This window comes from Ciconia boyciana, chromosome 3 (assembly GCF_034638445.1).
Source record: "Ciconia boyciana chromosome 3, ASM3463844v1, whole genome shotgun sequence".
Lineage (NCBI taxonomy): Eukaryota > Metazoa > Chordata > Aves > Ciconiiformes > Ciconiidae > Ciconia > Ciconia boyciana.
Window position 1 is genome coordinate 84,993,811 of NC_132936.1, and position 16,122 is coordinate 85,009,932.

Here is a 16,122-nt window from a genome sequence, read left to right on the forward strand (position 1 = left end):
GCACTTTGGCCTAAATGCAAATGGCATCATTCACCAAACTGCCTTTTTTAGCATCTAAATTCAGCACCTAAGTAGAGCCCAGGGCCCTCAGTTCCTCAGCTAGTCTTTGCCTTGCAGGTATCTAAGATGCTCATGGAATCCAAGTTTGTGCGGAGGAAGCATGCTCCATTATGGGTGGCTGTTCAGAGCCTCGACTCAGTCAGACTAGCGCAGTTCTCCAACAAAATTATCTCCCGCCTTGCGTGCGGGGCTGACTTCACAGGCATTTCCAAGGAGTGGCATTTCCAGTATACTGACACAATGAAGTACTGCAGTGAGGGAACTTTCCTAATGTAGTGGACCAGAGAGGAGCTTCCACTTTTTTGAAGAAGAATTTAAAGAAAAAAAAAAGTCAATAATGTAACAGTTGTTTCCATCAGATGCCTTGACTGAGCTCAATTTTACATAATGAAGACGACAGATCAGTCATATTCCATACCTCATTCTTTTCTTCTCGCTGCACTTCAAAGTCAAAACAAAAAAAGCCTCCCAGAACTTCTGCAAATTACTTGCTGATAACTTCTCATGACTAATCTGTGGCTTCAAAATGTACACACTTAGTGGCTGTTGATGGCACAGTGGTCTCACTGCATATTCTAGAACAACATTCATTTACTATTACTCTCCATCCCCATAAAGTCTTGCTCTCATGGGCAAAAGCATGTAGAGAGCTGCTTCGAAAATGTAATCCCCCTCCCTGTACTGAGCAGGGCAGATTTACACCCTCCACTAAGACCCTCAGGAACAGCTGATATATTACCATTCAGTTTACTTTCTAAAATAATTCAAATAATTATCATTCAAAATAAGATACAAGCAGCCACGTTTTTCTACAGTTTTATTGATGCAGTCCTGGTGTGTAACTACACATCTTCATTTTGCTTGTAGTCACAATGTTGCTTTACTAAGATTGTTTTTGTAGTCAAGTTTATTAAAGTCTTCACACAACACATTTATAAACACCACTTACTGTATAAGACTGATCATTCCAAACATCGTAAATCACTGGCATTTTTTCCTAAATAGTGCTACTTGAGGAAAGGTCACACTACTCTTTTTAGATATAAATTTGTAAAGGCAAATGAATTAAATTCACCTTCCAAAGAAAATAAGAATGTTAAAAATAGCTTCAGAATCGGTATGACTCATTTAGGTCTCAGAAAAATCTATGACTGGCAAAGATATCTACAATTTGATACTGTACTCAATACTTTCATTAAGACCAAAAGAATCTTTATGAAGAACTGAAATTAAACTTGTACATTGGTTTGAAAGATAAGGACTACTTTGAATTTTTTAGGATTTTTTTTTTAATTTATTACCAGAAAATGCACTACCTTCTAAAAATATTGTACTTATAGGCTAAGTATTGATATCTGAAGAAAAAAAGGCTAAAACTGCTAAAAAATGCTAAAAGCATGCAACACTGATACCAAATTGTAGCAGAAGACATGTTTAATTGAAAACTGACTCAAAGGATGGTACAAAAGAGTTTCTTCTCCCTAAAGGGATTTTCAGATGCAGGCACTGGAATAATAAGGGGATCTTCTCCAATATGAGCATCACAATATGCCAATAAATCTGCTGCAGCCTTGGATACCTAATAGAAGAAAAGAGAAAACTACTGTAACACTTAATTCTGAACCCATCAGCATTGCATAAATATCCTTCATATAACAATGGAGGCTATAATAAAATAGGAGTAGATTGGTTTATCCTTTAAATTACTAGAAACCACAACTCAGCTTGCTCTTACTAGGCCTAGTAATCCTTACATATATTGTATTTAACATAGTGAACATGAGATGGTATCAATTCATATGGTATGTGTTCCGCTGTTCCTCTCCATCAGAAGGAAGGTCAGGAGCATATACTCATTAAAACATGTATATGCTAATGGCCCATAAGCAAAAGGGATTCTCCTTGAAGCGTGTGTTTCTGTAGAGGCTGCCTACTTCAGCTCTTATTCCCAGGCAGTAGAGCAGCAAGTTTGTACGGTTTTCCACAAACACTCTCTCTACCCTTTGCTCCTCTGGATGCAAAAGAAACAAACAAACAAAAAGTTCTTTAGACAAAGGACAGTGGGATTAAAAAGAAATAATAAATTGGGAGCAAAACTTGATCACCATGTGTCATAGCTCTCATTTAAGCTAAATATTGCTCTTTTCAATGAAGTCAGACTAATATCTTCTGCTTAGTAAGTTATTGTAAGTAGTACTTTATGCATAGTATTAATTTAAACTTGAGCACTACCTTAGTATTTTTTATCTTAATATTTTTATACTTCTAAAATGAACAATTCTAAAGTCTCCATATTCAGAACGTTGGTTTATGCTTATTGAAAAGTCCTACAGAAATGTAACAGTGTGTTGGCATACAAGATATTTTGCATAAAATGAAAAATGAAATATTAAACCATTTCAGCTCTAGCTGAAACCAGCTTTGTGCCATAAGAATATTGGTGACATTAGGCCACTGTGACTCATTTATTTTTTCAATAATTTAGAATGTATATATGAAATATTTTTGTTCTGCTCAGTTAGCAAGATATTTACAACGACCTGTATCTCTTTGCTTTGTTTAATTATTGGGTTTTCAATATTATGATAGAGTTGAGAAAATGAGATAGGAAGTCTCTACAAAAAAGCCTTTTCTCTGAGCACCATGACAGCTTCTCCTGAGTCAAACACTGAGGTCAGCGTGTTTGCACAACTATAGCGAAGAGGAAAAACAAATCGGATTTCTGGTGTTTTTCTAGCAGGTGTGTCATCACTGTTAGCTTTAGCTTCCCCACACCCTGCTTGCTTTGGCATGAGTCCAGCCTGTAGTAGGCTTCAGATTAGACCTATGAAGTCAGTGGGTGTTGGATCAGGATTTGCGTGAAATTTAAATTAACTTCTAGAAGAAAATAACTTTTTTTTTTTTTTTAATATCCACTAAAACATGCCTTTGTAGAATGCTTAAGCCCATAAAGTTCCTATGGTTGGCATCCCAGTATAGACTATCCTCCTAGCAGAGGAAGCAAGGGTGTTTAGGTTACTTAAAATTAGTTTGCATTTGAATTGGCCTGTAAGACAAAAGGGTGGGCAGAGACACTACAGGTGAACAACAGATTGCCCGGCCAAGGCAAAGCAGAAGACTGAGCACTGAACTGAGCAAATGAGCAGATATTCAGAAGGACCCACGCTTCTCAAAAGAGAAGCAGGTCAAACAAAAATGTGTGGAAAATGACGGACTTCAAAGTACAAAAAGGATTGTAATTATTTTCAGACATACTTCAATTATCTACTTGCTAAGCAATGACAAAAGAATGAAGCTTAGGGTGTGAGGGCACTGTCTACAGTAGAGAGGCAGAACTGTAATGGACAAAGAGAAAACTTAGGAATCCTATCATATTCCCAATTTTCATTTAAACTTACTTGTGAATTTTTAAAAAGCAAATTCTCCAAAGAGAGGCACAATGTAGATGGGCTATGAAATTCCTATCAAGCCCAAGAAAGATCAAAAGATAGCAAACACTTTTCTTCGCTAATGACCTATGCTGTACCTCAGCAAAGTATAAACTAGCATAGAATGAATCCACTGAAGAGGAGGTTAGCATGTTTCCAGTAATGTTAGGAGGAATGTACCACCACAGCATTTTGGAGAAGTATTTTCAAGTAATGACAATCATCAGTACCTTCATAATTATTTAACGTATACATTTTCACTTTCCTATTGTCCTTCAAGCTCAGCTGCGTGTCTCAAATTAAGGCAGTTCTATGCTCTAATTAATTTATTAGCTGGTCCTGAACTCTTGCATTCAAACAGAGCAAGTCCAACTCAGAGCCACAGGTGCCCACAAAAAGCTCAATGACATTTTCAGTGCTATAAATGTTACTGCCATAAAACCTAATGGAGAGCTAGTCTAATTCTCTGGGTCCCAGAGACAGGGTTTATTAAAGATGCCCGGCACATTTCATCATCAATTATTAAGCTACTGAATAAATTATTTTATTCATGAAGCCAACAATCTTTTTAAGTAGATTGACCCTACAGGACCAGAGTACCAACACTGGACTTCAACAGACCAACCTCCCCGTAACTATCTTGTTTGTTCCACATATGGGCAAGTGGCATCAGCCCGAGCATAGTGCTTTTCATTCAATGGAAGAGAAGTACAATTTCAATCATCATTCTTAGAAGCGATAAACCCAGTAATATAATTTTCTGTTTCTCTACATATTGCTGTGCTTTGGCATCTTATAACAATAAAAAGGATTTTCACTAGCAAAAGCACAACATACATTTTTGTATCTAACTTGTCCTCTAATGTGCTGGTAGAAATGCCAAACATCATGAAGCAGAGCAAGCACTTTATTCAACGTCACAGTGTTTAATTCACAAATTAGTTTGCTTTTAGATGAACCATAATACATAGTACAATTTAGTAGAAAACAAACCTGCAACAAGGAGCTGAGGAACACAATCACATTTCAGCAAATTGTCACTAACTAAACTTCCCAGCCCTGTACTAGGCCATGTATTTTCATCCTTTAAAAAAATAAAAGGTTTGGGGAGGAGAAAGCCTCCCATTGGGATTACAGTGGTTATAAAGCTGAATTATGGCCATTTCTTCACTTAAACTGAAGTAGCTCAGCCTTGTGCAGTGGAATGATGACCATTTGCTAAGGGGAGTTAAGTTAGCTGATCACATTGCAGGAGCAATGAAAACATTGGTTCTTGTGGCTGTGAGCAGCGTTCGCAAAGTCAGAACTGTGGCCAAAAAAAGAACAAAATACAATGTTGCCTCCAGCATGTTTCCTGCTCAGTGTTATTATTCAGAACAACAGTGGCGGAAGACCTCTGCATTGAGCATCACATTAGGGCTACAGCAGAGACGGCTGCTTTAGCGTATGTCAGCATGCAGAGGTTGCCTAATGGCCAATACTGTGGTTTGTTACTGTACAAAATAATGTGCTGATCAACTTATTTGTGTCATGGAGGAAGTTAAACGAAGGCCACTCTCATAGCTTTTACTCACCTTTTGGTTTATTTGCAGCTGAATGCTGCTGGACAGTTTCAGAATAGCTTTTATCAAGAATTAAAATAAATGCATGTAATTTGAATATTCAAATGAAGTTAACACATTTATCATTTCAGCTCTCCTACGCAATACAGCTTGGTCTGCAGATTCAAAGTAATTTATACATATTGCAGAAGTGGCTAAAGAAAAAAAAATCAGACTGGTTTGATTGATGAATTCTAACAGAAAGTTAACATTTCATTTTTTTAATCTTTTAAAGTGCATAGATAGAGGGGATGGAGTATATATGTATCATGCCAATCTCACATTTTATACAATTATTTTTACTCTGTGTAGTGAAAAATACATCTGGTTGTCAATTACCAAAATGAAAAAAAAACCAACAAAACACTCAACCCTGATGCTTTAAAGAATTAGTCTCAGGAGGACTGTGGAATTTTACCATTATATTTCAGAATAACAGAGGTGATAAAAACAGCCAGAGTTAGAACATAATCCTGTTAGCTGCACTAATAATTATAAGCTTCAATGACAGGGCAAAATGCTGCAATTACTATGTCATCTGTCTTGTCATGGATTGTGACTAATTACCATCCTTGCTATGACACCCACTCTGCTTATCCTTTACATCTAAAACAAAGAGATTCACACACATTTATTGGCAATCCCACTGCTTATCTCCCAACATTATTCACAACCAGTTAGGAATATTTTCTACCTTCTTAAGAAAAAAGAAAATGGAATAACAACTGATACACCACGATTCTTAAATGTCAGAGCACTCCTTGCTTTTCTGCCTGCGAAGCGAAGATTAAATAGTGCCTTATTCTGGGGACAACTGTGATAAAGCACGGGTATTATCTTTGCTTTCTCAACTTTACTGCTAGCATCTTTGGAAGATGCATTATTCTACTAGTCATGAGGCCACTGTTTGTCTGATTTCATTTGATGTTTCCTAGCTTGAAATCTGTGCCTCCTGCTTTCTACTGACTTCTCCATTATAATTCTAACTGTTCCTTCTGTGAGGAAGTGAGACAGGTTCAATTTACGATCCTTCTGGGATTCCAACAGTTTACAAAAACCCACCACAGTAATACTCCTTCCAACGACTGATCACTACACCAATAACTTCATCCTCCCCTTTTAAGTTGTCCTGTTCCTTTCACACCTCAACAGTGAGTTGTCTTTGTGGAATCTCAAAACACTGCATTGCTTGCTGCTCTGACTGGTTATAGGACTTGATTTTCAAATCAGTTGAAAAATCCAGAACACAGCAGGGAATGGGCAACTATCAACATACTTCTAACTACAGGATTTTAATTGAGGAGACCTAACTCTTGCTGGTTACAACAGCTACTATACACAGAAAACAAAATGCCTTTGTAGTAGAAAAATGAGTTGGAACTTCTGATTTCCTTAGTCAATAATGCAGGCACTTTGAAAATTTCCTTTTTAATGGTAACAACGTTGTCTTGTCTATTATGGCAATAACTGCTTGGTTATAGCTACTTGCAAAACAGTGTTTAATTAAATCATTTGGAAAGCGCTGATCTTTTGTTAAAAGTCTAACTAGTTTAAGCAGATGCAAAACACCAGAAAAAAAGGAAGTTCATTTCTCTACCTTTACAGTTATGATCTGGGAACTCAAAATCTCCTGTTGAGACCACTGGAAAGTCTCTCGGTAAAATCTGGCTACGCTGAAACACACACTTAACTGTTTCCAAGATTAAAAGGCAAAGTAGATCTTGAGGGAATAAAAAGCCAACCAATCTATTCTTACAGTCCCTCATAATTGTTCAAAGAAAATCTAGAAATAAAGACATCAACCTTTTGCAAACCATATTTGGTTTATGTTAGCATAGAAACCCTCAGAATACTGAAACAGACTAGATTCTCTTTGGTGCCTTTTTGGTCCCAAGCTGTTTTGAAAGGTGAAATAATTGCACTTTCAAGCTATCTGTTTTTTAGGTCTGCCACAGTTGCTAATAACTGTGTTATTTTTAATTAAACTAACTGTAAGAATGACCTATGTCTTTCTTACATATGTAATTAAGAACTTTATACATCCAACTAATGAAGTTATCTGCATAACTGAGCTAATGCTGTGGTATGTGACAGTTATCACTGATTCTATAAAAGCAAGTTTAAGACAATCTACTAAGTATCAACAATTTCAAATTCCAGTCAACTGGGCCATATTTTTCCAGCCCTTTCCTCTGCCGCTCATGCACACCTGCTCCTTCTTTCAGTTCTGTTGTTTATGCAGCTGCAATATGACCTGAATCGGGGGACTAACCCCCCTGAACACTGAAAAGACAGACCTTTTCTTACTGAAGGAAGTAGAAATACCTGTCCCTGTGAACAGGCATCTATTAGGTGATGAATTTGTCAAGACACTACACAAGATAGAAACTATAGTTCTGCAAATTCAATGGTCTTACAAGACACTGCTATAAACTGCAACAAAATGGAGTGACTGAAATTTATATTTTCATATAAGCAAGACTGACTACTCATGTGAATTGCACTAATATTTCTGATTTATAAATACTATCTTTCTAATTAGTGAGTTCTAATTTAAAATCGTATTTATATACTATTGCCCCCATGATTTCAGCACTCAGGATGGATGGACAAACAGCCTGAGTTAAGACGACATGAAGAATTTACTGTACAACATTTCTAAACTGTCTTACTGAGTTTGTAACCTCAGTTACAAACAGTTACAGTTTGTAACAGCTCAGTTACAGTTGTTTGCAGAAAACGGATTATTTAAATGCATTCCGTTTTCTAGTCTTTCCATCTCTAAACTCTACTTACTTGTAGAGGCTGGATTTTTCATCCAAATAATTATTCCCTATTTTCAGAGACAGAGAGAGAGAGAGCGCATGCGCAAAAGAGATGAGCATTGCTTTCTTAAAACTTTCAATTACATTGTTAGTTTTTAGGTGCTTGATTTATTCACAAAATTTTAGCCTAGTGGAAGGCAGAATGACTGGGAAGAATAATCCCACAGGCTTTTCTGGTTTAAAATGTTGAGAACCTCTGTTTAATAGCACCTTCAGTTAAAACATTTAATCTACATACATTTAGAGGCATGATAAAACCCAGTCTTCACATACAACAGGCTATCAAGTGCGAAGAATCATAACTGAACATTGCAATCATCCGTATTTTTTGTGCAATGATGTCTGTGCTAAAACAAAACAAATCAAAGCAATTCAGCTTGTCTCATCGTTATTCAAAAGTATTGCAGTATCTTAAAGACTTATTCCAGTTCTTAAAGGACAGCTTACCCTATCACCAAGAAATCTAAGCTGCACTTATATTCAGCTACAGGTGATAAAGAAGAGCACCTGTGCATCTGCCAGCTGATTTTAAATATCTCACAAAATACCACTTTTGACAGATGTAAAAGGCACTCATAGAGAAGCAGACTAGAAGCTAGTCTTTGAAAATCGCTTTGCTAGAGCCAAGCAGTTAGTATGTAACTAATTCACAGTACTGAATAATGTTTTATGGCTCAACACAGAATTCTTATTTCAGCTGATCGAGTTTTTCTGCAATACTAAAGGGAGGCTGTATCACAAACCAGTGAGTGAATTCAAAATATCAACAATAAGTCTAAGTTTACCTTCATCCTATCCATGTATGCTTCCATTTTTAATTGCTCCACAGCTTTCCTGGCTTGAGATATACTGGTTGTACTGTTTGACACTAGTTCCTTCATTTTGTTTTTCCTAGAAGAGACAAAGTTGAGACAATTTAAAAGTACAGGTAGCAAATACAGCAATTAGTGAGAAGACAGTTATCTGAAATCTAACCAACCCTCACCCACTGCCAGGCTGTAGGTCACAAATACAAACCAGACACCATTTATTTCTGTTCTCTTCTTCAATAGCACCTTACTGCATTACATATTTGTGTCCTCAACTGCCAGTATTCAGTCTGAATTCTGCAAACAACATACAAATGCAAAGTACATGGCCATTATTTCAGTGTAGAAATGGTTGACCTGGTTCAGATTGCCAACACGGAACAGCTGTTCACAAACAGACCTTGCAGCCATTACGCAGTTTGGCTCCATACCCTAGTATACACCTAGTAACACGAAGACAAGTTCAGAAATGTGTGCAATGGAAATGAATGCCATACTGCTCTCAGCAAGCATCAGAAAGAGAAATTTTAAGATAGAGAACGAGTCAAAATTCTGTCTATAGATTTAAGGAGTTTAGAAAATGAAGTAACATTAAAAAATAATGCAGCTGTTTCCAACTTTTTGCTTACGCATCCCCAGTGAAGTCTAAAGATTACTAAAAACCAGTACAGTATACTATACAGTATAGGAATGCATTATTTTTTAAGAGATCTGCAGCTCTTGGGAAGGGACATCTAATTAATGTATGTCAGTGTTTGGTTTTCTTGCATTGCTACTCCCTGAGGGCTTGAGGGTAAGTCAACTCCTTATCGTGCAGTCCTCAACATTGTTACCAGAGCAGTCAAGATGACTACATTCGAACCTTGAATAAACTTACAACATATATGCCCTAGGTGGTCTTACATGTTAGGAGACCTCCTGCTGACACCACTATGCAGCCCTGGTCCAGCACAAGTAACAGTTACTATTTTGAAGTCATTGGAAGTTGGGCTAAGCCCACATGGAAAGAAAGATAAGATAGGATACAGATGACCTAGACAGGTCCTGGACTATTTATACTACCTAGTAAGACCAGGTGCTGAAGTTTTGATTGGCCAAAACACTCGCCTATGGTCCTGTATATATGGTATGCCACAAATGCCACCTGAAGCAAGATTAGTCTAGCAGCGAGTGTTAGAAACCAATACAAAGTTAGGCAATGCGAAGGACACTGTGAGCAGCAGATGGGACGCGGGAGAAAACACACAAAAGGAGACATTTTGTATTGCTGTCAAAACAGTTTTAGGCTCAGGTCTTTCAAAATGAATACTTCCAGCTTATTTCTGGACAATAAATGAACACCTAGAACTACACAAATTTCCCTTCTTGAACCTCAATAGCTTACCTGATCCAGGCACTGCGGTATGAGATACAAACAGGAAATTAAGTAGGACACAGGAAATGCTCTTGTAAAAAAAATTGTATATACAATGCCTTAAGTATGTTAGAGTCAATAGAAGTACAAAAGCCAGAGCACAAAAAGAATGGAGGAATAACTTTTTAACTGCTTTGATTTAAAAAAAACCACAGATGTTCAAAGACAAGGCAAAGATAGCTGTTTCTTCTCCCTTCTAAAATTGGTAATCTGTTCTGTAAAATGGGATGGTGGAATACGATGGTGGACCACACTCAACACTAATTTGAAGGAGCAAAACAATCTTTTTCAGCACTTGTGTAAGTCTAGGCAGGGGAAATGCTACCTTAAAATACATCAATTGTGCCAATAAAACAAGAGCTTTAAGATACGCCAAGACAAAAAGTAGGTTTTCTGTACACATGTGTGTCATTTGAATGGAACACAAGTTTCCCCCTTGCATGCACTCCGATGAACTAAAATCGCGTCAGTACACAGAAGCTTTTTTTTTTTTTGTCTTGGTCTTTGTTTACAATCTTCTAACTTCATATTCCTCACAAGGCACAGGATTAAATACATGTGGAGGAACTGGCTCTGCATAAAATGCCATGTACAGTACAAAAACCCACAACCAACCAACAGCCTCCAAACAATTTTCAGATGTGTTTTGAGTTGCAGTGGACAAGCGGAAAGGATACGAGACATTCACAAGAAAAGGAGGTTCTGAATTACAGCTCATCTCTGGACTTTTTGTTTGACTCAATCCCCTAGCTTTTAAGTCTTGACCCATCCATAAAGATAAGAATAAACATATTTATCTTCGTTTACAAAATGATACCCCCACAAGTATGAATCATTCAAATTTTTTTATCATCTCCATAGCTAGACTGCTAATGACCACAGAGCCAAAAAAGTCAAAGCTAAATGAAATCACAGACCCATTTCTACATTTGCCACAGCCCAAATCCAGAGGCAAATTAGAAATCTAATTTCAAATAATATATTTAAATTAAACTGAATTAAGCAACTGAAACTCCATGACCAGTGCAGACAATTCTAGATCTCCCAAGTTTTCCTGGCAATTCATTCACTCAAACTGTAAAAGTTACAAACATTAGAGCTAGACAATTTGAACCATCACTGGCTGCATCGAAGTTGTCGAGAACACAGTTTCTAGTACTTCCAGCTAGTTTTTAAGTATCTACTGAATAAAAGATTGAGTTAAGACGACAATGGAATTTTGAAAAGGCTATTAGGCACAAAAATGCTTTAAAAACTCCAAACCATGTTTCCAAAACAATGCCACAAACATGGTATGTCCTTACCTATATTCTGAAACAGCAAATGGGGAAAAATTTTAAAAAAGAAAATATGTATCCTCTCTGGAAAACTATTTCATGATATCAGAAAACAAGCAGAATAAGAGGCTTCATAAAAAGAACTTTAAAAAAGAAAAAAGTCTGGCACTAGGTGCTTCAGCCACTGGAGAAAATTTCCACTTATCCCAAATAAGAGGTTTGTTTATACTCTGAAGCACAAACATTTGTTCTGTTCCAAATCCTGCTCCTACCCTGGCCTTTACACGCACTTAAATATTTAACTACCGTATTTCTGGAAGTGCTTAGCATCCATTTAAGTATCTAATCTCTTTTTTTCATACAGACAGTTCTGGTTCCAGAACTTTATAAGATAGATTTCTCCTCTTTCACATTTCACTTACCAAGCTACATACACCTCTGCCTTCTTTCACTCTTGGCAAATACAGTACGTATTTGTGCATCAGTTAAGGCCCTATTACATATGAAGTGACGCTGATGATGAGAATTGTACTCACTTTCAAACCACACTGTGATGAACTGGTCCTCCTTGCAGACAAAGCTTTGGCTGAGACCTGGTTCTGTTCTCCTTAAGACCTGTGATATTCTTTAATAACCTTAAGCTTAATATTCTTTAATGAAATAATATTGTTACTTAGAAATAAAGGTCTGGAGAGAAAAGAAATTTTAATAACAAGTCAGTCTATTACACACCCTCTCCCTGAACAACCATCCCCTGGAACATGAGGAAGCCTCCTCCCTCAAACACCCTCTTGTGGGATCTCTCTCTCGGTGTTTCCTTTAAGGCTGCAGCCTGACAAACGGCTCTGACCCTCTCTCCTAAGACAGCTCCTTTTAAACAGACAAGTATTCTCAAGGCCTTTAGACCCCCAGGATAGCACAATAAGCTTTGTATTGTATCTGGGAGGCAGCCTAAAGGATCACAGAGTAGTTCGGGTTGGAAGGGACCTTTAAAGGACATCTAGTCCAACCCCCCTGCAATCAGCAGGGACATCTTCAACTAGGTCAGGTTGCTCAGAGCCCCGTCCAACCTGACCTTGAATGTTTCCAGGGATGGGGCATCTACCACCTCTCTGGGCAACCCGCTCCAGTGTTTCACCACCCTCATCGTAAAAATTTCTTCCTTATATCTAGTCTAAATCTACCCTCTTTTAGTTTAAAACCATTACCCCTTGTCCTATCGCAACAGGCCCTGCTAAAAAGTCTGTTCCCATCTTTCTTATAAGCCCCCTTTAAGTATTGAAAGGCTGCAATAAGGTGTCCCCAGAGCTTTCTCTCCTCCAGGCTGAACAACCCCAACTCTCTCAGCCTTTTCTCATAGGAGAGGTGTTCCATTCCTCTGATCATTTTTGTGGCCCTCCTCTGGACCCGCTCCAACAGGTCCATGTCTTTCCTGTGCTGAGGGCTCCAGAGCTGGACGCAGTACTCCAGGTGGGGTCTCACCGGAGTGGAGTAGAGGGGCAGAATCACCTCCCTTGACCTGCTGGCCATGCTTCTTGTGATGCTCAAAAGGAATAACTTCTCCCCTTCTTTTAAATTACCTAAAAAGCATTGAACCAGAAATTACTCAGCTGGGTTCACTAATGTTCATTCCTGGTTGTTTTTCCACCAGCCCCCTATTAAATTAGATTGATACACACGTACACAGGTCTTGATAATCACCGTAGTTACAGTAACTATGTTAGTGATCAGACTACGTGCAGTCTACATGTTACTGATGCATGCCAGCGGACCCAGACTATACAGGAGCTCATTTATCCAGTATATTTTTATGCAGCACACTAAGCTCATTAATCTAGTCCCTGTGACTTGTTTCTTTAAGGGGAACACTGATCGCGTTAACAAAGAATAGTGACAGCAGCTACACAGCCTTTTTCAGCCAAGTAGTTTCTGCTGACTGGCACACCACGCTAGCCAGCCGTTTCCTAAAGCATTGCTCCTGAACGCTGCAAAGCGACAGCCTCCCAGCCAGCTGAATTTTCTGGGGTTTTGGGGTTTTTTACCTCACATGAACTTCATCCTTTTTCTGGGTGCATTTAACTCATTTGTGCCAAAGACCTTAATCTCCAGGCCTCATAAAAATGCTTGTGAAGAGCAACTTTTCTTCATTTGTTTTTAGAATAGATTAGATTGTACCCAACAGCACTTCAAAGGCCAACTTATCTTATGATAACCCTGGAAGTTGCATAAATATTTGCAGGTACAGCTTGACCTTGCATAGGGGCAAGAAGTGCAACCTACATTTACCAAACTTTATAAATACTTGCTAGTAAAATGCAGAAAAAGTCTGAAAAATTAAGTAACATAGAAGCGAAATATAATTTTCGAACTCTTCCGTACAGATTTCTACAAGCAACAGGGATGACAAGCTGCACTGCAAACTTTCCCCCCTCCACTTCCAAGTACAACCTTAAAACTCCATACCCAAAGAGTGACCTGTAGAATTCAATCTAAAAGGCCTAAACTCAATTGTTGCCTTCTATTTTCTTTCAGCAATCTAAAGTGATGGACCTGAAATTACTAGACTAGAGAACGTGGGATTCACGACTCTGAAGAACACCTTCCACACAAGCTCTGTACTTCTTGGACCACACAGCGCAGCAGAAAAGTTAACCCAATCACGCAACCAAGTCCCAGTGACATTAGCGGGAATAATTCATGAATAATAACCTGCAAATCACACTCTAAATTAAGGAAAGATCCCCACATTTCATTATCCACTTGCAAACATACCAGGAATATAAACAGCAAAATTCACAGCCTCGCAGCTGTTTGATGTCAAACTGGCATATCAAAGGAATTTCAGGGGAAGGAAAAAAGAAAAAAAAAAAAAAAAAGAAAAAAGAAAAAAAAAAAAGAGTTCTACAGTTGCTTTTTACGTAAAAGAAACTTAAGAAATACCCCTGCACTAAGAGCAGCATCTATCTGAGCTAGCATCACTGTCCATATGACATAGGTAATTTCCCCTTCATCTGCAGGGCACAAAGGGGATAGGAACAACTGGCCTTGCTATCTCAGTTTGTACTCCAAGAGTTACCGCACCTGATGTAGCTCTGTAAATAGAGAGGGAGGCTAAGGAATCCTTTTGCTTTCTCTATCCCATGGCTGCATGAAGAAATAACAGAAAATTACTACCGTTTTATACTCCATCCACTAAGGAGAAGCTTAGCAGTACAAGCAGAAATAGTTAGGTTAAAGGCAAGACTATTGTTCATGATGAGATAAGATAATTTTCATTCCATAAATATGGTGATTTCAAAAATAACTGCTGATCATGTAATTGCAAAACAGACAAACTTCAACAGCTCAGTTTTCATCTAACATAGGTACTATACCCAGTCCAACTGTCAAGTTCCAAAAATTCTTGCCACCATGCCCAAATCTTTCATCCAAAAATATAATCTTGCTTCTCAACATTCAAAAATCTAAGGAAACAATGGCTGAACCGATGTGACGTTTCACAAGGACAACCTTTTTATGCAATCTATTTAGCATCAGCATACAGGTTACATGCCCGTACAGTCCAGCAAACCATCAGAGATCCAGAAAGTCTGAGACAGAAAGACGAGACCTACCTACTATTTTACCTCTTCCGCTAACTTTAAAAGATAGTTGTGACCTTTTAAAGAAATATACGGGGAAGTTTGATTATTCTACTTAAATCCTGTTTAAAATGTATTTGAACTGAATTGTAACATATAAAGTAAAGAAAATGCCTCCGAGAAGCTTCGCACTTTATTACCTGCAGGACAGAAAGGTTTTTCAAGTTGTTATTCCGAGTTTTCTGTCTCACTGCGCTACCTTAATCGTTTTGCTGTGCAGCAGTTTACAGCACCGCACATTAATAATTACCACCACCAGCAGCTCGGCAGTAAGATTTATTCCTCCATCAGTGCGAACCAGTCAGCAGGAAAAGCAGGCACTTCCTTGCGTCTTCACACCAGCCAGCTGAAGGAAGAGGAATAAGCACGCTGGGCAGAGACCCATATCATCGCCCGCGGGAAGGGGCACCTGGGCTCAAAGCAGGTTTTTCGGAGAAGGACGATCCCCCGAAAACAACCACGGCAAAACCCAAAGCCCGAAGCCGACTTTTGCGGATAATCGGGTCGCTCCACAACGCGCGGCCACCGGCGGCTGAGAGCGGCGTTGTTTACCAACAGCCGACGGGACCAACCGGGCTGCCGGGCAGCGCGGCGCAGCCGGCGGCAGAGCGCGGGTCGCGCCCCGGGCGAGCGAAGGCAGCCGCAGCTTTCCCAGGACAGCAGAGCCGTCGCAGCGACGAAGAAACCCCCGCGCGGAAGCGCCGCTACCAGCCCGCCCGCCGGGCTAGCGCCCTGGCCGGGGCCGCCCCGACCCGCCCTGCCCTGCCCTGCCCTGCCCTGCGGCGTGCGCCCCCGCCGCCGGTTCAACTGCCCTCATCCCGCCTCACCCCACCCGGCACCTTGTCCCGCCGCCCGCGTAGCCGGCGGGGTCTCGCCCGGCGCCACCGGGGCACTCACCGTGCGGAGGCGGCGGCAGGCAGGCAGGGAGGCTGCTGGCAGCCCGGCTCGGCGCCCGGCGGCGGCACATGGCGCGGCCGGCGCTGACGGGCGGGGCGAGGCGGCCGCAGCCAACGGCTGCCAACGCCCTCGCGCCTCCCGCGGCGCGGCCCCCGCCCCTCGGCCGAGGC

General features: G+C 39.7%; 1 protein-coding gene across 2 annotated transcripts; it reads right to left on the reverse strand.

The window, feature by feature from the left end:
- Positions 1 to 793: 793 nt before the first annotated feature.
- On the reverse strand, positions 794 to 16,035 carry GNG4 (G protein subunit gamma 4). Of its 2 annotated transcripts, none has more exons than XM_072857991.1 (4): positions 15,953 to 16,035; positions 15,306 to 15,401; positions 8,700 to 8,805; positions 794 to 1,639 (listed from the first exon to the last, which is right to left on the reverse strand). In XM_072857991.1, exons 3-4 carry the CDS (start codon positions 8,793 to 8,795, stop codon positions 1,511 to 1,513), a joined length of 225 nt encoding a protein of 74 aa, XP_072714092.1. In that variant the 5' UTR covers positions 8,796 to 8,805; positions 15,306 to 15,401; positions 15,953 to 16,035; the 3' UTR covers positions 794 to 1,510. The 2 variants fall into 2 exon arrangements, with proteins under 2 accessions (XP_072714092.1, XP_072714091.1); XM_072857990.1 differs by having other exon boundaries at positions 15,196 to 15,401.
- Between the last annotated feature and the right edge of the window lie 87 nt (positions 16,036 to 16,122).

Excerpts from the sequence above, each read along its gene's own strand:
- GNG4 (XM_072857991.1), bottom strand. The coding sequence starts at position 8,795 with ATGAAGGAACTAGTGTCAAACAGTACAACCAGTATATCTCAAGCCAGG. Across the intron at positions 1,640-8,699 it reads CATACATGGATAGGATGAAG|GTATCCAAGGCTGCAGCAGA; the intron begins GTAAACTTAGAC and ends TTCTTCTATTAG.